The sequence below is a fragment of the Tachypleus tridentatus genome, chromosome 7, assembly GCF_004210375.1.
Source record: "Tachypleus tridentatus isolate NWPU-2018 chromosome 7, ASM421037v1, whole genome shotgun sequence".
In the NCBI taxonomy this organism is placed as follows: Eukaryota; Metazoa; Arthropoda; class Merostomata; order Xiphosura; family Limulidae; genus Tachypleus; species Tachypleus tridentatus.
Genome location: NC_134831.1, coordinates 70,519,496 through 70,544,713, shown reverse-complemented (window position 1 = coordinate 70,544,713; position 25,218 = coordinate 70,519,496). Strand labels below are relative to the sequence as shown.

The 25,218-nt window shown below is 36.1% G+C and overlaps 1 protein-coding gene across 1 annotated transcript; it reads right to left on the bottom strand.

Annotated features, from left to right (window-relative positions):
• Positions 1–2,724: 2,724 nt before the first annotated feature.
• Positions 2,725–7,192, bottom strand: LOC143258017 (uncharacterized). The gene is made up of 3 exons (XM_076517058.1): positions 7,057–7,192; positions 6,217–6,718; positions 2,725–2,906 (listed from the first exon to the last, which is right to left on the bottom strand). The coding sequence occupies exons 1-2, from the start codon at positions 7,066–7,068 to the stop codon at positions 6,260–6,262; spliced, it is 471 nt and encodes a 156-aa protein (XP_076373173.1). The 5' UTR covers positions 7,069–7,192; the 3' UTR covers positions 2,725–2,906; positions 6,217–6,259.
• Positions 7,193–25,218: the final 18,026 nt, after the last annotated feature.

Genomic DNA, 25,218 nt, shown 5'->3' with positions numbered 1-25,218 from the left:
TTGGTGAATTTTCTTAGTGACAGGTTTTGATGACAGTAAAATAATGCATGATTTCTTCACTACGCATTCCGTACTATGTGCCCCCAGTAGGGCAGCAGTAAGCCTAAAAGCTTATAGCGTTAAAATCCGGGCTTGAATGTCCTTGTGGGTACAGGACTGATAGCCCATTTTGTAACCTTGTGTTTAACTACAAACGAGTCTACTGCCACAGTGTTCGATTCCCCTTAATGGACACAGCAGATAGCCCGATGTAAGTCTGTTATAAGAAAAACAAATGAACACGTATCCCTAATTCCTCCTGTTATTTTGAAAGTTAAGTTTGTTTGTTTGTTTGTTTTTGAATTTCGCACAAAGCTACTCGAGGGCTATCTGTGCTAGCCGTCCCTAATTTAGCAGTGTAAAACTAGATGGAAGGCAGCTAGTCATCACCACCCACCGCCAACTCTTGGACTACTCTTTTACCAACGAATAGTGGGATTGACCGTCACATTATAATGCCCCCCACGGCTGAAAGGGCGAGCATGTTTGGCGCGATGGGGATGCGAACCCGCGACCCTCGGATTACGAGTCGCACGCCTTAACACGCTTGGCCATGCCGGGCCTCGAAAGTTAAGTAATAGAAACTGATAAATGTCACATACAAGCAGAAAGGTATATAACGCTTAAAAATATTTTCACAGTTTTATTTTTGTTCTAGGAATCTCGTTTGACGGCTAAATAAAGAAAGTCGAGGAATATTTTATCAATAAAAAGTATTAAAAGTTTAGCTGCAATATTTACCTACACAGGAAATTACATATCAGTGTTTCACAGTTCAGATGAATTGTGAGAAACAGCATCGATATATAAAAGAAAGATGAGACTCATTCTGCCTGAATCTAAAAAACTAAAACCACGTTGTCACAGATTATAAATTCTGAACGGTTTGTTTTCTCATATAAGAACTTAAACTTCATGCGCACTTTGGAAATTAAGATGTAATATGTCATAGTAGAAAATCAACTCGTAAATATCATTAAAGAAATTGGAAAATATTTTTCCCTACGCAAAAAAAATCTCTAATGACTGTATAACTTTTTTTCATATTGACAAAAATCAGTTTGAATTGACGACAACCTTTGGCATTATGTAACTAGAAATTATTCAAAGAAGAAAACACACCCAAAACCGTATTATATGTTATTACTAAATTTCCAATAGCCAAGACCAGCATGGCCAAGTGGTTAAGCACTCGACTCGTAATCCGCGGGTCGCAGGTTCGAATCCCCGTCACACCAATCATGCTCGCCCTTTCAGCCGTGTGGGTGGTATAATATGACAGTCAATCCCACTATTCGTTGGCAAAAGAGTAGCCCAAGAGTTGGCGGTAGGTGGTGATGACTAGCTGCCTTAACTCTAGTCTTACATTGCTAAATTAAGGACAGCTAAAGCAGATAGCCCTCGTGTAGCTTTGCGTGAAATTCAAAACAAAACAATTCCAATACCCAACTTGCAGTTTCTTATCTGAATACGTTATCCTACTAGGTTAAAGATCAGACGTATGATTGACGATCTTATAGTTTTCAGAAATATTTTTGGTTTTTCTTGTTTGTTTGAAGTTAAGCACAAAGTTATACAGTGGACTATATGTACTTTGTTTACCACGGGTATCAAAACCCAGTTTGTAGCGTTATAAGTCCATAGACGTACTGCTGAGAATACTTCTTTTAGTGTGTTATACTAAAAAAAAAAATTATTTTTTTCCATATTTTCTGTTGTATACTTAGAAAGGTCTGTAGATATAAATTAAATTAAATCCAAATAAGATTTTGTGTAACATTAAATCAGAGAGACATAGCAGATAGATTGAAATATTTCAATTGTTATTTTATCGTTGCGGCTAGTTTAGAAAGTTCCTAGAAATAACAGAAAGTATCAACTGTTAATTTTAGATAGTGTCTCTTATAAATGTAATTCACTTTTCTCTCTTTCATGCTACTTTTGACAATATGCAGAGTGGTCACTAACCGTACACTTTATAAGTAATTAACTAGCTTTTGAAATTTCAATCGTTTGGTGAAATGTGTGTGTATTTGGTACACTTTCGTGATGCCTAAAAAAATGTTTTCATTATGCATCACGAGAAAAATTTATATATTGATAAAATCTATAGAGCGTCGGTGTTATTGTAATAATTTAAAGATATTAAAACCGCAGCCTTCCTAACGTAGCCGTTCAAAACTGGTTTTGTGTTTTCTACAAGATACCCGAACTTCATAGAGTTAAACAAACCTAGCAGCACGTTGATATTTTAAACAAAGTTTCTAGAGTGTTGTTGTTACGAACAATTTAATAAACGACTGTATTGTATAAGCTGATGTTACATCCTCAATAATAATAAAAACCACTCAAAAGTTACTCTTGCCTGACTTATAAGACTACGGTCCATCTTGTTCTCATAATTCAATAAAAATCATATGCCTAAGCCTTATAGTTTATGAATGCCAGTGTTGTGCTACACATTCTAATACTTCTTCTTTGTTATATTTTGGAAACTGTTTCGCCCATCACTAAATCAAAATCAATATTTTGAAGTCTGTGTTTTTTCGCTTCCATAACGTCCGCAGCTGGAACAGCGGTATGGCTCCGGATTTAGAACTCTAATATCAGAGGTTCGATTTTTCTCGGTGGACACAGCAGATAGCCCAATGTGGCTTTTCTATATAAAAAACACACCCAAACACGTTCTTTTTCTTTTGTCTGTTTATTTTTCAAACACTTTCATAGAGAGTACAAATCGTAATTAGTACTAGGTTGTTTAGCGCAAGTTCATTTAATATAAATATCCGTAAAGCTAAAAGAGATAGGGTCAAGTGTCAAAGTTCAAGACGTAGAGAGGCAAAATATGTTCGTCTAATTCCGGGGTCCTAAAAAAAATGGTAGAAAGAAAATACGTTAGTTACATAGATATTTAATATCAAACAAATAAAACTCCTTAACTTAATCTATATACCAGGTGTTCCATTTCTTTAAAACAATTTGTGTTTCCTTACGGCTATAAAAAGAAGACACATCGATTTTCTTATATGTATTTGATGCTACTTTATAACAGCTTTTCTTTGTCTGCCTTTTCCTTTTATTTTTCTCTATTTTTGTTTTTTATTTGATAATATTTGCTTAGTTACAGGTTTTATGTAGTTTTATCCATATTATGCTATATTTGTTTTACGATAACAAAAATATTTTTCACCATCACTCTAAAGTGACAGTTCCCAGGTAATCGTAGCATATAGATGTTAGGAAAACACGTAGGTTCAAAAAGTCTTGATAGAAATGAAATAAAAATCCAATAACTCGATCGCTTTCGAAAGGTAGACCTTACTTCTTCAGGGGCTTTTTTTGATGTAAAGGGAAGAAACATCAATGGTGCAAAGAAGACTATTGGGTGGTAACTGTCTGTCAGTATTAATATCTTCTACGATGTTAAAAAAATTGGTAGATACTTGTTTGTTTGTTTTTTAATTTCGCGCAAAGCTACACGAGGGCTATCTGCGCTGGTAGATACTTTACTCAAACTGTTATTTAGTTGTTATTCATCATTGCTAAGGGCTGTATCAGATAATTCCTAGAAACAATTATAAATAGATTCATCAAGTAAAAGCCAGTGGGCTTATAACGCTAGAAATCGAGATTCGATATTCACGATAAAAGGAGCTAAGATAACCCATTCTGTATTTTTGTACTTTACAAATTAAAAAAAATCGTGCAAGATAAAAAACACGTAAATTATTTCATATCACTAGCCAGGTGTAGCTTTCTTATAATACCTTACTAGATTTGTGTATTAAACATGGCCGAGCGTGGCTTAATAATTAACATATCGGGGTTCAGGATGGAACAGTTCAAAGCCAGAAACGTGATTCCACTGAAAACCGTCCTAATTTTTCTGTGCATGAAAGTATCATTCAATCTCGTTATTCGGTTCAAGAAACCAGTAAAATTATGTGGATTATCAGATGACGTTAACTAGCTGTAAACTCTCTTTGTGCTATTACATATACCTTAAGAGTTCTATAACTCTAATCACACCTTCTAGTAAAGCATTGTTGGGGTTGAAAATTCCATACATGTATGACAAACATAAAAACCATCAGGAAATACACAAGTATGTCATTAGATAAACATCGATAACAACGTATTCCCAGGTTCGATTAGGAAAATTTCATCGGACAAAGCTTTGCCATTTAGTTAATCAAGAAAACAAAATAGATTAGAAATATAAAATTCATATATAATTTAATCATTATTAACCAACAGTGAAATATTATCATTCATTACATTTTGATTGTTAAAATGTTAAAGTTTGATATTCTTCGAATTTCTTCTTACTTCCCTCATATACAAACAATTTGTGAATTTTGTTGCGATGCGCATTGTTTCAGCATCGACACAGTGAAAATTGTCCAATTCGAACAGAGACATCCACTGAAATGTCAATCAGGAACAACTCAATAACTCTAACCTGCTCCTTTATATTAAATTCGGTATTTAAGTTTAGAGGCATCTAAATATCAGCTACTTATTGTGACTTTGCTAATTGATGATGTTTGTTCAGGAATAATTAGCTTGTGCTAGACCTTTTATTCACTTAATTATTTGTATTCATACGACTTTACTTACTATCATCATCATCTTCTGCCACTCGATTCCTTCAAGGAACATAGGGCCGCAATCACTTGCGGATTCTTCAACAGGTTTTTAAGTGAGTAGGTTGTTAGCCCACTGCACCTAGCCGTCCCTAATTTAGTAGGGAAGGCAGCTAGTCATCACTACCCACCGCCAACTCTTGAGCTACTCTTTTACCAACGAATAGTGGGATTGACCGTCACATTATAACACCCCCACGGCTGTAAGGGCGAGCATGTTTGGCGCGACGCCGGCGCGAGCCCGCGACCCTCGGATTACGAGTCGCACGCCTAACGCGCTTGGCCACGCCGGGCCTTAATTACTATGGATACGTTTTAAAACAGCCTTATTCTCTAGACTAAGATGTTTCGATTACGTGAAAAATCTGAATCGCGTGTGGAGTACATTATTGTTAGAACAGTTAAGGAATGGTGACTTCGTATTTCGTTGAATACGTTTTGACTATTGTTTGTTTGTTTTTTGAATTTCGCGCAAAGCTACTCGAGGGCTATCTGCGCTAGCCGTCTCTAATTTAGTAGTGTAAGACTAGAGGGAAGGCAGCTAGTCATCGCCACCCACCGCCAACTCTTGGGCTACTTTTTTACCAACGAATAGTGGGATTGACCGTCACATTACAACGCCCCCACGGCTGAAAAGGCGAGCATGTTTGGTGCGACAGGGATGCGAACCCGCGACCCTCAGATTACGAGTCGTACGCCTTAACCCACCTGGCCATGCCGGGCCCCGTTTTGACTATACTCTTCATAAGACAGAAATTAAGAAGAGGTGAAAAAAACATTTAGAACCACGCTATTGGTTTATTAGAATCTGTGTTAAATATAACATCTGTTTGGAATATCATAGAGTAACATTGCTGGTACAAGAAGATTATATATGAATTTTGAACTGCTAAAGTAAATACACCTTTTATATAGACCCGAGTGTGACCTAATGGTTAGCGCTACTTGACTGTGACTCTAAACATTCATTTTCCGTTGTAACTTGCCACGGAATTACTTTCAGCATCCAGGGGTCATGCGAGAACTGAAAAGTTAAGTCAAATGTTACTATTCGATCAGACAAAAGTATCCTGTGAGTTGACAGTAGATGTTATTAACAAGCTGCCCTCCTGCTGGTCCAACCGATCAAAATTAGGGACAGTCATGTGCTAATGAATAATATTTAGACTTAGTACTAAATTCTAAACAAACAATCAGTTATTTGTTACTTCAGAATAACCCCTAATTCAAAAAATAATAATTCCTGAAAACATGCAATTGTAAAGCCATTATACCCTGACTGAAATGTTACCAATTGCTTATTTGTTAATACGGTATATTGTTTAAAAACTGAAATAAAATATCCACATGTTTCATGCACCTGAGAAAATTTAAGCGATCCAATACGAAATGTGGTACAACGTTCTAAATCATCCAGTATTTTTGATACATCATAAGAATTATATCAACATCGCTGTAGTTGCTGTTAGGTTTGTCTTTTACACATGGAAGACTTAAGTAATAATAGCTAAACATGTGTTTTAACTCTCACCTTAAACATCAGGTAAATTTTAAAGCAAACCGTCAAAGTTATGTTAACCGCAACATTTAGAATGTCCGTAACCACCTCGTCTCAAGCCTCGTCCTAAACCACGGCCGGCACCTCCTCCAAAACCAAATCCACCTCCAGCACCATAACCACCTCCAATACCTCGTCCTATACCTCTTCCCAAACCTCCTCCGATTCCACCCCCAAAACCACCTCCAAATCCGCCTCCCACTCCACCTCCTAGTCCCCCTCCTCCTCCATAACCACCTCCAAGACCACCTCCAAAACCACCTCCTCTAAAACCACCGCCTCTAAAACCACTTAATCCTCCATAACCTCCGTATCCTCCGTGACCACCATAGCCTTCATAACCACCGTAACCTTTTGGACTATTGTTTTTACTTGCACGGTTTCCATCTCTCACGTACCCTCCTACACTGAGATCCCCTTTTGCTTCATAAATGTTGACTGTGGCGGCTAAGAGCAGACACGCTATAATCAGAACCTGTGAAAAAAATAAAATCAAACTTATTTTTATGTTTGATTACAATAACTTCATAAAACTAAGCTATCAGAGACAAGTTACTAATGTATTAGTAAATACGTAGGCCATAATATCAATTTTATCACAAACGAGGTTTACATTTAAACAACTTCTAGTAAATGCTTTTATCAAAGTTTGGTATGTGGCAAATAGGAAGAATACTAATCTCACATTTAGAATAATATATTGAAACAACTTCTAGTGAATGCTTTTATCAAAGTTTGGTATGTGGCAAATAGGAAGAATACTAATCTTACATTTAAAATAATATATTGAACCATTGAAAAAGAAACACTTACCCCTGCCTTCATTTTCAGACTATGAAAGAGTATATTTTAGCCTGGCAAGTATTGGATATAGTCTGAAAGCTGCCGTGTTTATATAGTGACTGAACGTATCACCTGTAGACGTGAATATTTAAAGATAAAAAAAGATTATAATAGCCATGACCCAATTTTCGATCGCAAGATGCGAAATTCACTAATTTGGTTTTCCCCACTTATTTTGGCAAAGAACGTGTCAAAAGTATACCCGTTTCAAAAAACTGTTTGGAAAGTTTCCGAAACATTCAATAAAAGTAGTTGAATTCAATTAATCTTACGAAAAAAGTTTTAGTTCTTATAAGCTATGCTACGCAGTTACCAAGACAAACATTTTGTCCACCCAAAATCCTTAGAGACTGACTCTCTGATATACTACATCACCGTATTTGATAAAGGCCTAGGTACAAATAGATTTGCCGGCCATCCTCTCTTTAAACATACTAATCTACAACAATATAAATGGCATAGTATTTACCTTGGCAATTAGATTTTTTTTGGTAAAAATATCATACAGGGAAATTCCTGTTGAACAAACCTATGGTTAGTTTTTCTAAAATTGATCATTATTTTTTACTTTAAATGTATGTTTGATTTTTAATCGGTAAGTTATTTTCTATTTGTACAGTTCTCGCTTCCGGGACAGCTTTAAACATCGTTTCGGAACAAATGAAATATTTTGTATCGCGAGATTACTGTCATTAACAACCAAGGGCCAATAATTATTCTTTAGATGATAAAAAAAACATACGAATACTTTGGCATTTTCTCTCAAAAGCAGGCCAAATATGTTCGCTGAAATGGCGAACAGAGATAATTTTTTCCTAAATAAATAACAAATCGACTACAATTAAACTGACTTTAGATGATAACCAAGCCGATACCTCAGCGGTAAACTTGAGTGCCTGTAGCGCAAGAATATTCGAGTCCATCCCTGGAGTAAATAAAGCACAGGTTGTCCAACATACAAACTAAGGCTACAGAATAAAATCTAATGTTATTGTGAATAAAAAGCATTTTATATTATGTTTACTAAGATGCATATCACTTAAAAATAACCAAATTTTAACTGCATCTTATTATTTGGTTTAACATTAAAACAAATACCGTTTTCAAATAAACTGGCACGTTGTCCCTCTAGTTAGAGCTTATATCATAAAATTAAAGCAGCAAAGATTTTTTGTTGCGCAGCTAAAACGTGCAATGTAATTTATTGTATCCAATCAATGTTGCACCTTTATTAATATTGAGCGATAAATAAAACACATTTACCCTTGAAGAAGGGAAGTTCACATTCCGAACGCAATTGGGTTTAGTGATTTTTTTTCCTTTCTCAAATAAAATGGAAATATAGCAGAAAATTGTACTTGAAATATATTGATCTTTACCAATCAAATATAATGGCGTTTTTGTAGCTTTTTATTATTTAGGCCGTTAGATTTAATCCTTCATCATATTTATAAAATCTTTCTGTTTGTTATTGACATCACTCGCTAGTACAGCGGTATGTTTACGGATTTACAACGCTACAATCAGGGGTTCGATTTTCTGCAGTGGGCTCAGCAGATAGCCCGATGTGGCTCTGCTGTAGGAAAATACATAAGCGTTATAGCTTATTCTTGAGCTTAAAATGTTATATATTAATTGAAGGAAAAATTTAAAACGCAAATACAGAAATCCCCTTCTCTACTTTTAACCTAAAAACTGGCAATAAACAAAACAAAAAGTGATGTTAAATCTGAGAGAGTTAAAAGTGTTTGTTATTATTTCTTTGGTTAAATCTGTATGATACGTAGTTGCAACGTACGAGGAATATTTTAAACATATTACTTGTTGAACCAACATCTATTCATTGTTGAGCTCTTGGTTATGTTTCACGTACAGGTTAAACCAAAAGTTGAATTGTTCCTTTGTGAAAATTGTCTATTAAAGTTTTTTCACTGCAAATATCAATATGATGATATGAAAATACATTAAATTAAATCAGTAAGTCGTATGTAAATCCGAAACTTCGACGTTCGCAATTCCATTCCTACAAAAACATACTCCTCACTTTGGGAACATAGTTGCGTTATAAGAGTGACTGACAAATCCCACTATTCAGTCAGGAAAGGAAAAAACTCAAGTTGCTACTTTATGTCCAGTCTATCACTTCAAAATTAGCGATGACTACGCAAAAGCAGTCCTTGTATAGCTATGCGCGAAAAACTGAAACAAACAAAATCTTCGAAGCAGTAAAATCAAAAGTGTCAATATATATGTAAAAACGGCTCATTTGGGTTGAGAAAATATTCAACGTAGAGGAGTGAACAACATTTCGACCTTCTTCGGTCATCGTCAGGTTCACAAAGAAAGAGAGAGGTAACTGACCGGAATCTGACAACATAGTTGAAAGGGGTTGTGAACCTGACGATGAACAAAGAAGGTCGAAACGTTGTTCACTCCTCTACGTAGAATATTTTCTCAACCCAAACGAGCCGTTTTACATATATATTCTACAAGTGGGTTTTCTCGACATCACTGAAAAGTGTCAATACTTTTAGTTTTATTCCAGTTCACTAAATGCAGAAGGACAGTCATTTTATATTTAAAAAAACGACTGATATTGTAATCCTTTCAGATTATAATTTTTAATCAGACTGAAGCATTACTCTCTAAAATGTAATAGTAGTTGTTACGGAACTTGAAGAAATGTGAGTTTGATAAACTCCCTAAAGCCCATAGACTTATATTATCAACGTATAACTTAACTTTATACTGTTTATTAACTCATCTAGTGTTAATAATAAGATAACCTGCTATACCTATTCACGAACTAAAACTATTAATGTTGTAGTATCTATGAATGTAATATATTTTAAATTCATACACTTATATGTATGAATCCACATTATGATTTGTTTGCTAAGCATTTTAATTTCATGGTACATTTTTAAGCGTAAAGCTGTCCACACTTTGATCAAACTCGAAATTTAGTGCTAATGACCTTCAAGCTCACCATTCAACCATAAGAAGGTGTATACTTTATCAACATTCAGTTTAATTTAACATGGATATGTGTAATATATTAATTTGTTTGTTTTGGCGTTACAAGCCTGCAAACTTACCGCTGAGTTTGACCTAGCATGGTGTGTGTGTTTTTCTTTAACAAAGCCACATTGCTATCTGAGCTATCTACTGAGTCCACCGAGAGAAATCGAACCCCTGATTCTAACGTTGTGAATCTGTAGACTCTTCGCTGTACCAGCGGGTGACTGAATGGTCTGTAGGATAGATTATTCAACCTTGTAATCTCTTTGTCGCCGAATAAAACTCATCGCCGAACATGCTCGTTCTTTCAGCTGTGTGGGTGTTACAATGTAACGATCAATCTCACTATTCTTTGGTATAAATTAGCTCAAAATTTGGCGGTGGGTGGTGTTGACTAAATAGCTTCCCTCTTGTCTATCACTTAAAAATTAGGGACGGCTAGATCAGGCATCCCTCAAGAAATTTTGCCCGAAATGTCTGAAAACCGACAAAGTATTTAGCTACAATTAGGTTTAACGAAAATACTCCGTCACACTAAACATACTCCCCCTTTCAGCCGCTGGGGCGTTAAAACGTTACGGCCAATCCCACTATTCTTTGAAAAAAGAGTAGTTCAAGAGTTGGCTGTAGGTGGTGATGATTAGTTGCCTTCCCTCTAGTCTTTCACTGCTAAATGAGAAAAGGCTAGCATAGATATCCATTGCACGAAGTTCAAAAAAAAATAAAACAAACAAAAGAAGTATGTCAGCACGTACTTCTTTAAAGACCATGGCAAACAATCATTTGTCATCATAGCCACAAATGGTTCGTACACTGTAGTTAGTAAAAGAGATGGATGGGCACCGAGCATTCATCATTATGCAAAGAAACAGCATTCTGCATAAGGCTGATGACAACTACTTATTTAAAGACTATGGCAAACAATCATCTGTCATCGCAGTCACAGATGGTTCCTACATTAAAATTAGTGATTCATCATTATGCAGAGAAACAACATTTTCAATAAGGCTTGGAGCATACAAGCAACACAAGGATGGAGCTGGAAGCCATAAAGCAAACTCTGCCCCATATTTCTGAAAGCAATGAACTACAAATAGATAGTTTGACAGACATAATTTTTGTGACTTATTCGTAAACAATACTTCGTAAAATTCAGAGTAGTTGACCCCTTGATGAATGAAAAAAGCAAAGTAATTGCATGATAAGACCATCATGTTTGTATTTCACAGCCCATAGTTAAATAATTCTAAACAAGAAAGCAGGTAAGGCTGAATGACGATCCACTTTATAATTTAGAAAACAACTGTATTCGCAAGATATCGACCTTCCTTACACTAGTGAGATAAAAGCCGTAACCATGGGATGTCTTCATCGAAACTCATAATAACTTAAACTGATGAAAAACAAAGTATTGTCTAATGCTTAGCTTCAGCAAACGATGTGGGATCAATAAAACAGTACACTCTTTAAAGGATACAGACAATATCGATAAAGGAACTCTCTTCTACTTCCTATTTGTTTGTTTGTTTTTAAATTTCGCGCAAAGCTACACGAGAGCTATCTGTGCTATCTGTTCCTAATTTAGTGGTGCAAGACTAGAGGGAAAGCAGCTAGTCAGCACCGCCCACCCCCAACTCTGGGCTAATCTTTCACCAACGAATAGTGGGATTGACCGTGACTTTACAACGCTTCCACGGCTAAAAGAGTGAGCATGTTTGATGGGACTGGGATTCGAACTCGCGACCCTCAAATTACTAGTCAAGTGCCGTATCCACCTTGTCATACTTCTACCTCTTGAGTAACCATTGGTATTCACATAAAGAGGTCAGCGCCGGGCAGTGCAACCCATGATATTGTCACCTAATGTTTTATTCAGCTCAACTCAACTCAGTTGTAATGAAGACGTTGTTGTTACTAACGCGTTTGTAACGAGATTTAACTCAAATCACAACAACTGAAAAAATTGTTTGTATGGTTAATAGGTTTGTTTCTTTGTTTGTTTTGGAATTTCGCACAAAGCTACTCGAGGACTATCTGTGCTAACCGTCACTAATTTAGCAGTGTAAGACTAGAGAGAAGGCAGCTAGTCATCACCACCCACCGCCAACTCTTGGGCAACTCTTTTACCAAGGAATAGTGGGATTGACTGTCACATTATAACGCCCCCACGGCTGAAAGGGCGAGCATGTTTGGCGCGACCGGGATGCGAACCCGCGACCCCTACATTACGAGTCGCACGCCTTAACACGCTTGGCCATGCCGGGCCTTGAAAGTTAAGTAATAGAAACTGATAAATGTCACATACAAGCAGAAAGGTATATAACGCTTAAAAATATTTTCACAGTTTTATTCTTGTTCTAGGAATCTCGTTTGACGGCTAAATAAAGAAAGTCGAGGAATATTTTATCAATAAAGAGTATTAAAAGTTTAGCTGCAATATTTACCTACACAGGAAATTACATATCAGTGTTTCACAGTTCAGATGAATTGTGAGAAACAGCATCGATATATAAAAGAAAGATGAGACACATTCTGCCTAAATCTAAAAAACTAAAAACACGTTGTCACAGATTATAAATTCTGAATCTGAAATTATTCAAAGAAGAAAAACACACCCAAAACCGTATTATATGTTATTACTAAATTTCCAATAGCCAAGACCAGCATGGCCAAGTGGTTAAGCACTCGACTCGTAATCCGCGGGTCGCAGGTTCGAATCCCTGTCACACCAATCATGCTCGCCCATTCAGCCGTGTGGGTGTTATAATATCACAGTCAATCCCACTATTCGTTGGCAAAAGAGTAGCCCAAGAGTTGGCGGTAGGTGGTGATGACTAGCTGCCTTAACTCTAGTCTTACATTGCTAAATTAGAGACAGCTAAAGCAGATAGGCCTCGTGTAGCTTTGCGTGAAATTCAAAACAAAACAATTCAAATACCCAAGTTGCAGTTTCTTATCTGAATACGTTATCCTACTAGGTTAAAGATCAGACGTATGATTGACGATCTTATAGTTTTCAGAAATATTTTTGGTATTTCTTGTTTGTTTGAAGTTAAGCACAAAGTTATACAGTGGACTATATGTACTTTGTTTACCACGGGTATCAAAACCCAGTTTATAGCGTTATAAGTCCATAGACGTACTGCTGAGAATACTTCTTTTAGTGTGTTATACTAAAAAAAAAAATTTATTTTTCCATATTTTCTATTGTATACTTAGAAAGGTCTGTAGATATAAATTAAATTAAATCCAAATAAGATTTTGTGTAACATTAAATCAGAGAGACATAGCAGTTAGATTGAAATATTTCAATTGTTATTTTAGAGTTGCGGCTAGTTTAGAAAGTTCCTAGAAATAACAGAAAGTATCAACTGTTAATTTTAGATAGTGTCTCTTATAAATGTAATCCACTTTTCTCTCTTTCATGCTACTTTTGATAATATGCAGAGTGGTCACTGACCGTACACTTTATAAGTAATTAACTAGCTTTTGAAATTTCAATCGTTTGGTGAAATGTGTGTGTATTTGGTACACTTTCGTGATGCCTAAAAAAATGTTTTCATTATGCATCACGAGAAAAATGTATATATTGATAAAATCTATAGAGCGTCGGTGTTATTGTAATAATTGAAAGATATTAAAACCGCAGCCTTCCCAACGTAGCCGTTCAAAACTGGTTTTGTGTTTTCTACAAGATACCCGAACTTCATAGAGTTAAACAAACCTAGCAGCACGTTGATATTTTAAACAAAGTTTCTAGAGTGTTGTTGTTACGAACAATTTAATAAACGACTGTATTGTATAAGCTGATGTTACATCCTCAATAATAATAAAAACCTCTCAAAAGTTACTCTTGCCTGACTTATAAGACTACGGTCCATCTTGTTCTCATAATTCAATAAAAATCATATGCCTAAGCCTTATAGTTTATGAATGCCAGTGTTGTGCTACACAATCTAATACTTCTTCTTGTTATATTTTGGAAACTGTTTCGCCCATCACTAAATCAAAATCAATATTTTGAAGTCTGTGTTTTCGCTTCCATAACGTCCGCAGCTGGAACAGCGGTATGGGATTTAGAACTCTAATATCAGAGGTTCGATTTTTCTCGGTGGACACAGCAGATAGCCCAATGTGGCTTTTCTATATAAAAACACACCCAAACACGTTCTTTTTTCTTTTGTCTGTTTATTTTTCAAACACTTTCATAGAGAGTACAAATCGTAATTAGTACTAGGTTGTTTAGCGCAAGTTCATTTAATATAAATATCCGTAAAGCTAAAAGAGATAGGGTCAAGTGTCAAAGTTCAAGACGTAGAGGCAAAATATGTTCGTCTAATTCCGGGGTCCTAAAAAAAATGGTAGAAAGAAAATACGTTAGTTACATAGATATATAATATCAAACAAATAAAACTCCTTAACTTAATCTATATACCAGGTGTTCCATTTCTTTAAAACAATTTGTGTTTCCTTACGGCTATAAAAAAGAAGACACATCGATTTTCTTATATGTATTTGATGCTACTTTATAACAGCTTTTCTTTGTCTGCCTTTTCCTTTATTTTTCTCTATTTTGTTTTGATTTGATAATATTTGCTTAGTTACAGGTTTTATGTAGTTTTATCCATATTATGCTATATTTGTTTTACGATAACAAAAATATTTTTCACCATCACTCTAAAGTGACAGTTCCCAGGTAATCGTAGCATATAGACGTTAGGAAAACACGTAGGTTCAAAAAGTCTTGATAGAAATGAAATAAAAATCCAATAACTCGATCGCTTTCGAAAGGTAGACCTTACTTCTTCAGGGGCTTTTTTGATGTAAAGGGAAGAAACATCAATGGTGCAAAGAAGACTATTGGGTGGTAACTGTCTGTCAGTATTAATATCTTCTACGATGTTAAAAAAATTGGTAGATACTTGTTTGTTTTTTTTTAATTTCGCGCAAAGCTACACGAGGGCTATCTGCGCTGGTAGATACTTTACTCAAACTGTTATTTAGTTGTTATTCATCATTGCTAAGGGCTGTATCAGATAATTCCTAGAAACAATTATAAATAGATTCATCAAGTAAAAGCCAGTGGGCTTATAACGCTAGAAATCGAGATTCGATATTCACGATAAAAGGAGCTAAGATAACCCATTCTGTATTTTTGTACTTTACAAATTAAAAAAAATCGTGCAAGATAAGAAACACGTAAATTATTTCATATCACTAGCCAGGTGTAGCTTTCTTATAATACCTTACTAGATTTGTGTATTAAACATGGCCGAGCGTGGCTTAATAACACAGGTCAACAAATTTTTTCGAAATCTCAGTTGCATAAGATTTTTTTACTTATTCTTACCCTTTGTGACCTGCTAAATTCAAATATGAAAACGGTTCAGCTCTACATGCTCTAGTTTTAATGCAATTTTAAGTTTTTCATTCTAGCCGTTTGTGGTCAAATTAACACGTTTCCTGTGATGCCTATATTGGCAAACCGGCAACTGCTGCGATGCTCTTGTACATCTGTCAGCTTCAGTGCTGCATGAGCTATGATAACGTGAGGTTGTCGTTACACTTGTCTCTTGCCTGCAACTTAGTTAAAGGTAAGACAATAGTGGGACACCGGTGGGTCCCATCGCAGGAAACGTGTTAATTACTTACACGTTTATGTTATCAACAGAGATATTAAAATTGTTTAGATTTTGTTTCAGATCTGATCATGGCTACAAGGAGACGTCAATGTGAGAACAAGCCGGACGCTTTCTGTTATATTTGTGGATGCTTCACGCTTATTCGTCAAAGGCGTAATATAACATCATTTCTGAGGCATGCTTATAAAGCGTACTTTGGACTTGCTCTTGGTGACCAAGACAAGAAATGGGCCCCACATATTGTGTGTCATAACTGCGAGGAAATGCTGCGTGACTGGACAAAAGGGAAACGTAAGGGTTTACCTTCGGAATTCCCATGACCTGGCGAGAACCGATGGACCACACAACTGACTGCTATTTTTGTCTGGTCAATACAAAGGGCATTGGCAAGAAAAACAGACACAAAATCTCATATCCTAGTATCCCCTCAGCAATCCGACCTACTCTGCACTCTGATGAGCTCCCAATCCCAGTTTTAAAGGATTTCTTCCATCTGAAGATGTGGGTAGTGACCAAGAGCAAGAGACTGCTGATGAAACTCAAGAAATACTTTCAGAATCTGGCGATCCTTCTTATGAGACCCCACAGTCATTAACTCCTCAACAGTTTAGCCAGCCAGAGTTGAATGACCTTGTGCGTGATTTGGTCTCTCCAAAATGCAGCTGAAGTGTTAGCTTCCAGGATGCAAGAAAAGAATCAGCTGAGCCATACAACTAAAGTGTCATACTTCCGAAATCGGGAGCAGGCTTTTGTGCCATATTTTACAGAGGAGAATATGTTTGTTTATTGTCATAATATCTCAGGTCTTCTCCAGGAATTAGGGATGCCAGTATACCATCCAAATGACTGGCGATTATTTCTAGATTGTTCTAAGCAAAGTTTGAAGTGCGTTCTACTTCATAATGACAATGTCTATGCAGCTGTTCCAATTGGACACTCTGTGTATTTACGAGAGGAATATAATGTCATTAAGACTGTGACTGACCTACTAAAATACCAACGAGCACAACTGGACAATTTGTGTGGACCTCAAAATGGTTACTTTCCTCCTAGGTCAACAAAGAGGATTTACAAAGTACCCCTGCTATCTTTGCATGTGGGACAGCCGAGCTCGAGAAAAGCACTGGAACCAGAAGGAGTGGCCCATACGTGAGACTCTGAAGGCAGGTATGCCAAATATTGTCAACGATCCAATTGTCTGTCATTTGAGGAAAAGATCATATTTCCTCCTCTCCATATCATGCTGGGTTTGATGAAACAGTTTGTGTAAAATATTTTCTCAACCCAAACGAGCCTTTTTTGCATATAAAGTTTATGAAGGCGTTGAATACTGACGGTGAATGCTTCCAACACATATTTTCTGTGCTCCCTGGTTTGTCCTTCGAGAAGATCAAGACAGGTGTTTTGATGGACCACAGATTCGTGCACTTGTGCGTGATCAAGAATTTGCCAGAAAGATGAACGACAAGGAAAGGACTGCATGGCTTTCATTTGTGGCGGTGATGGCAAACTTTCTCGGTAATAAAAAAGCTGACAACTATGAAACCCTTGTAACGAATATGTTGTCAGCTTTTCGCGACCTTGATGTAACATGAGTGTCAAACTCCATTACCTGTACAGTCATCTTGATAGATTCCCTGAGAACCCAGGAGCTATAAGTGACGAGCAAGGCAAGCGGTTCCATCAGGACCTCAAGACCATGGAAGAGCGTTACCAAGGGAGATGGGACAAACATATGATGGCAGATTACTGCTGGAGCATTAAACGAGAATGCCCTGAGACAGTCCACAAACGCAAAGAGCTACAAGCGGAAATTCATGCCTGAGTAGACTGCAATTGAGCTTTCCCTCCTCATAGTAGCAAATGTCTTATCTACTAATCAGTTTTATATAAATAAATTGAATTAATATAAATAACTTGAATACATTTATACTATCTTGCATTTTCTTTTTTATTGCCCAGCTATATTAAAGAGTTTTATAACATATTTTATCACATATTTTTCATGATAGACTACGACGTCAATGTGATGATGACGAAATTTTGAGATTTTCAAATACCTTGATTGCAAAAAAAGTAGAGCACTGAGGAAAAAACTAACTTCAGATCTGAAATCAGGGCAAGAAATTATGTAATACCAATTGTTTGATATAAATGCAACAAAAATTTTGTTGACCAGTGTAATTAACATATCGGGGTTCAGGATGGAACAGTTCAAAGCCAGAAACGTGATTCCACTGAAAACCGTCCTAATTTTTCTGTGCATGAAAGTATCATTCAATCTCGTTATTCGGTTCAAGAAACCAGTAAAATTATGTGGATTATCAGATGACGTTAACTAGCTGTAAACTCTCTTTGTGCTATTACATATACCTTAAGAGTTCTATAACTCTAATCACACCTTCTAGTAAAGCATTGTTGGGGTTGAAAATTCCATACATGTATGACAAACATAAAAACCATCAGGAAATACACAAGTATGTCATTAGATAAACATCGATAACAACGTATTCCCAGGTTCGATTAGGAAAATTTCATCGGACAAAGCTTTGCCATTTAGTTAATCAAGAAAACAAAATAGATTAGAAATATAAAATTCATATATAATTTAATCATTATTAACCAACAGTGAAATATTATCATTCATTACATTTTGATTGTTAAAATGTTAAAGTTTGATATTCTTCGAATTTCTTCTTACTTCCCTCATATACAAACAATTTGTGAATTTTGTTGCGATGCGCATTGTTTCAGCATCGACACAGTGAAAATTGTTCAATTCGAACAGAGACATCCACTGAAATGTCAATCAGGAACAACTCAATAACTCTAACCTGCTCCTTTATATTAAATTCGGTATTTAAGTTTAGAGGCATCTAAATATCAGCTACTTATTGTGACTTTGCTAATTGATGATGTTTGTTCAGGAATAATTAGCTTGTGCTAGACCTTTTATTCACTTAATTATTTGTATTCATACGACTTTAATTACTATCATCATCATCTTCTGCCACTCGATTCCTTCAAGGAACATAGGGCCGCAATCACTTGCGGATTCTTCAACAGGTTTTAAGTGAGTAGGTTGTTAGCCCACTGCACCTAGCCGTCCCTAATTTAGTAGGGAAGGCAGCTAGTCATCACTACCCACCGCCAACTCTTGAGCTACTCTTTTACCAACGAATAGTGGGATTGACCGTCACATTATAACACCCCCACGGCTGTAAGGGCGAGCATGTTTGGCGCGACGCCGGCGCGAACCCGCGACCCTCGGATTACGAGTCGCACGCCTTAACGCGCTTGGCCACGCCGGGCCTTAATTACTATGGATACGTTTTAAAACAGCCTTATTCTCTAGATTAAGATGTTTCGATTACGTGAAAAATCTGAATCGCGTGTGGAGTACATTATTGTTAGAACAGTTAAGGAATGGTGACTTCGTATTTCGTTGAATACGTTTTGACTATTGTTTGTTTGTTTTTTGAATTTCGCGCAAAGCTACTCGAGGGCTATCTGCGCTAGCCGTCCCTAATTTAGTAGTGTAAGACTAGAGGGAAGGCAGCTAGTCATCGCCACCCACCGCCAACTATTGGGCTACTTTTTTACCAACGAATAGTGGGATTGACCGTCACATTACAACGCCCCCACGGCTGAAAAGGCGAGCATGTTTGGTGCGACAGGGATGCGAACCCGCGACCCTCAGATTACGAGTCGTACGCCTTAACCCACCTGGCCATGCCGGGCCCCGTTTTGACTATACTCTTCATAAGACAGAAATTAAGAAGAGGGTGAAAAAAACATTTAGAACCACGCTATTGGTTTATTAGAATCTGTGTTAAATATAACATCTGTTTGGAATATCTTAGAATAACATTGCTGGTACAAGAAGATTATATATGAATTTTGAACTGCTAAAGTAAATACACCTTTTATATAGACCCGAGTGTGACCTAATGGTTAGCGCTACTTGACTGTGACTCTAAACATTCATTTTTCGTTGTAACTTGCCACGGAATTACTTTCATCATCCAGGGGTCATGCGAGAACTGAAAAGTTAAGTCAAATGTTACTATTCGATCAGACAAAAGTATCCTGTGAGTTGACAGTAGATGTTATTAACAAGCTGCCCTCCTGCTGGTCCAACCGATCAAAATTAGGGACAGTCATGTGCTAATGAATAATATTTAGACTTAGTACTAAATTCTAAACAAACAATCAGTTATTTGTTACTTCAGAATAACCCCTAATTCAAAAAATAATAATTCCTGAAAACATGCAATTGTAAAGCCATTATACCCTGACTGAAATGTTACCAATTGCTTATTTGTTAATACGGTATATTGTTTAAAAACTGAAATAAAATATCCACATGTTTCATGCACCTAAGAAAATTTAAGCGATCCAATACGAAATGTGGTACAACGTTCTAAATCATCCAGTATTTTTGATACATCATAAGAATTATATCAACATCGCTGTAGTTGCTGTTAGGTTTGTCTTTTACACATGGAAGACTTAAGTAATAATAGCTAAACATGTGTTTTAACTCTCACCTTAAACATCAGGTAACTTTAAAGCAAACCGTCAAAGTTATGTTAACCGCAACATTTAGAATGTCCGTAACCACCTCGTCTCAAGCCTCGTCCTAAACCACGGCCGGCACCTCCTCCAAAACCAAATCCACCTCCAGCACCATAACCACCTCCAATACCTCGTCCTATACCTCTTCCCAAACCTCCTCCGATTCCACCCCCAAAACCACCTCCAAATCCGCCTCCAAGTCCACCTCCCACTCCACCTCCTAGTCCCCCTCCTCCTCCATAACCACCTCCAAGACCACCTCCAAAACCACCTCCTCTAAAACCACCGCCTCTAAAACCACTTAATCCTCCATAACCTCCGTATCCTCCGTGACCACCATAGCCTTCATAACCACCGTAACCTTCTGGACTATTGTTTTCACTTGCACGGTTTCCATCTCTCATGTACCCTCCTACACTGAGATCCCCTTTTGCTTCATAAATGTTGACTGTGGCGGCTAAGAGCAGACACGCTATAATCAGAACCTGTGAAAAAATAAAATCAAACTTATTTTATGTTTGATTACAATAACTTCATAAAACTAAGCTATCAGAGACAAGTTACTAATGTATTAGTAAATACGTAGGCCATAATATCAATTTTATCACAAACGAGGTTTACATTTAAACAACTTCTAGTAAATGCTTTTATCAAAGTTTGGTATGTGGCAAATAGGAAGAATACTAATCTCACATTTAGAATAATATATTGAAACAACTTCTAGTGAATGCTTTTATCAAAGTTTGGTATGTGGCAAATAGGAAGAATACTAATCTTACATTTAAAATAATATATTGAACCATTGAAAAGAAACACTTACCCTGCCTTCATTTTCAGACTATGAAAGAGTATATTTTAGCCTGGCAAGTATTGGATATAGTCTGAAAGCTGCCGTGTTTATATAGTGACTGAACGTATCACCTGTAGACGTGAATATTTAAAGATAAAAAAAGATTATAATAGCCATGACCCAATTTTCGATCGCAAGATGCGAAATTCACTAATTTGGTTTTCCCACTTATTTTGGCAAAGAACGTGTCAAAGTATACCCGTTTCAAAAAAACTGTTTGAAAGTTTCCGAAACATTCAATAAAAGTAGTTGAATTCAATTAATCTTACGAAAAAAGTTTTAGTTCATATAAGCTATGCTACGCAGTTACCAAGACAAACATTTTGTCCACCCAAAATCCTTAGAGACTGACTCTCTGATATACTACATCACCGTATTTGATAAAGGCCTAGGTACAAATAGATTTGCCGGCCATCCTCTCTTTAAACATACTAATCTACAACAATATAAATGGCATAGTATTTACCTTGGCAATTAGATTTTTTTTGGTAAAAATATCATACAGGGAAATTCCTGTTGAACAAACCTATGGTTAGTTTTTCTAAAATTGATCATTATTTATTACTTTAAATGTATGTTTGATTTTTAATCGGTAAGTTATTTTCTATTTGTACAGTTCTCGCTTCCGGGACAGCTTTAAACATCGTTTCGGAACAAATGAAATATTTTGTATCGCGAGATTACTGTCATTAACAACCAAGGGCCAATAATTATTCTTTAGATGATAAAAAACATACGAATACTTTGGCATTTTCTCTCAAAAGTAGGCCAAATATGTTCGCTGAAATGGCGAACAGAGATAATTTTTCTAAATAAATAACAAATCGACTACAATTAAACTGACTTTAGATGATAACCAAGCCGATACCTCAGCGGTAAACTTGAGTGCCTGTAGCGCAAGAATATTCGAGTCCATCCCTGAGTAAATAAAGCACAGGTTGTCCAACATACAAACTAAGGCTACAGAATAAAATCTAATGTTATTGTGAATAAAAGCATTTTATATTATGTTTACTAAGATGCATATCACTTAAAAATAACCAAATTTTAACTGCATCTTATTATTTGGTTTAACATTAAAACAAATACCGTTTTCAAATAAACTGGCACGTTGTCCCTCTAGTTAGAGCTTATATCATAAAATTAAAGCAGCAAAGATTTTTTGTTGCGCAGCTAAAACGTGCAATGTAATTTATTGTATCCAATCAATGTTGCACCTTTATTAATATTGAGCGATAAATAAAACACATTTACCCTTGAAGAAGGGAAGTTCACATTCCGAACGCAATTGGGTTTAGTGATTTTTTCCTTTCTCAAATAAAATGGAAATATAGCAGAAAATTGTACTTGAAATATATTGATCTTTACCAATCAAATATAATGGCGTTTTGTAGCTTTTATTATTTAGGCCGTTAGATTTAATCCTTCATCATATTTATAAAATCTTTCTGTTTGTTATTGACATCACTCGCTAGTACAGCGGTATGTTTACGGATTTACAACGCTACAATCAGGGGTTCGATTTTCTGCAGTGGGCTCAGCAGATAGCCCGATGTGGCTCTGCTGTAGGAAAATACATAAGCGTTATAGCTTATTCTTGAGCTTAAAATGTTATATATTAATTGAAGGAAAATTTAAAACGCAAATACAGAAATCCCCTTCTCTACTTTTAACCTAAAACTGGCAATAAACAAAACAAAAGTGATGTTAAATCTGAGAGAGTTAAAAGTGTTTGTTATTATTTCTTTGGTTAAATCTGTATGATACGTAGTTGCAACGTACGAGGAATATTTTAAACATATTACTTGTTGAACCAACATCTATTCATTGTTGAGCTCTTGGTTATGTTTCACGTACAGGTTAAACCAAAAGTTGAATTGTTCCTTTGTGAAAATTGTCTATTAAAGTTTTTCACTGCAAATATCAATATGATGATATGAAAATACATTAAATTAAATCAGTAAGTCGTATGTAAATCCGAAACTTCGACGTTCGCAATTCCATTCCTACAAAACATACTCCTCACTTTGGGAACATAGTTGCGTTATAAGAGTGACTGACAAATCCCACTATTCAGTCAGGAAAGGAAAAAACTCAAGTTGCTACTTTATGTCCAGTCTATCACTTCAAAATTAGCGATGACTACGCAAAAGCAGTCCTTGTATAGCTATGCGCGAAAAACTGAAACAAACAAAAATCTTCGAAGCAGTAAAATCAAAAGTGTCAATATATATGTAAAAACGGCTCATTTGGGTTGAGAAAATATTCAACGTAGAGGAGTGAACAACATTTCGACCTTCTTCGGTCATCGTCAGGTTCACAAAGAAAGAGAGAGGTAACTGACCGGAATCTGACAACATAGTTGAAAGGGGTTGTGAACCTGACGATGAACAAAGAAGGTCGAAACGTTGTTCACTCCTCTACGTAGAATATTTTCTCAACCCAAACGAGCCGTTTTTACATATATATTTCTCTACAAGTGGGTTTTCTCGACATCACTGAAAAGTGTCAATACTTTTAGTTTTATTCCAGTTCACTAAATGCAGAAGGACAGTCATTTTATATTTAAAAAAACGACTGATATTGTAATCCTTTCAGATTATAATTTTTAATCAGACTGAAGCATTACTCTCTAAAATGTAATAGTAGTTGTTACGGAACTTGAAGAAATGTGAGTTTGATAAACTCCCTAAAGCCCATAGACTTATATTATCAACGTATAACTTAACTTTATACTGTTTATTAACTCATCTAGTGTTAATAATAAGATAACCTGCTATACCTATTCACGAACTAAAACTATTAATGTTGTAGTATCTATGAATGTAATATATTTTAAATTCATACACTTATATGTATGAATCCACATTATGATTTGTTTGCTAAGCATTTTAATTTCATGGTACATTTTTAAGCGTAAAGCTGTCCACACTTTGATCAAACTCGAAATTTAGTGCTAATGACCTTCAAGCTCACCATTCAACCATAAGAAGGTGTATACTTTATCAACATTCAGTTTAATTTAACATGGATATGTGTAATATATTAATTTGTTTGTTTTGGCGTTACAAGCCTGCAAACTTACCGCTGAGTTTGACCTAGCATGGTGTGTGTGTTTTTCTTTTAACAAAGCCACATTGCTATCTGAGCTATCTACTGAGTCCACCGAGAGAAATCGAACCCCTGATTCTAACGTTGTGAATCTGTAGACTCTTCGCTGTACCAGCGGGTGACTGAATGGTCTGTAGGATAGATTATTCAACCTTGTAATCTCTTTGTCGCCGAATAAAACTCATCGCCGAACATGCTCGTTCTTTCAGCTGTGTGGGTGTTACAATGTAACGATCAATCTCACTATTCTTTGGTATAAATTAGCTCAAAATTTGGCGGTGGGTGGTGTTGACTAAATAGCTTCCCTCTTGTCTATCACTTAAAAATTAGGGACGGCTAGATCAGGCATCCCTCAAGAAATTTTGCCCGAAATGTCTGAAAACCGACAAAGTATTTAGCTACAATTAGGTTTAACGAAAATACCCGTCACACTAAACATACTCCCCTTTCAGCCGCTGGGGCGTTAAAACGTTACGGCCAATCCCACTATTCTTTGAAAAAGAGTAGTTCAAGAGTTGGCTGTAGGTGGTGATGATTAGTTGCCTTCCCTCTAGTCTTTCACTGCTAAATGAGAAAAGGCTAGCATAGATATCCATTGCACGAAGTTCAAAAAATAAAACAAACAAAAGAAGTATGTCAGCACGTACTTCTTTAAAGACCATATAAACAATCATTTGTCATCATAGCCACAAATGGTTCGTACACTGTAGTTAGTAAAAGAGATGGATGGGCACCGAGCATTCATCATTATGCAAAGAAACAGCATTCTGCATAAGGCTGATGACAACTACTTATTTAAAGACTATGGCAAACAATCATCTGTCATCGCAGTCACAGATGGTTCCTACATTAAAATTAGTGATTCATCATTATGCAGAGAAACAACATTTTCAATAAGGCTTGGAGCATACAAGCAACACAAGGATGGAG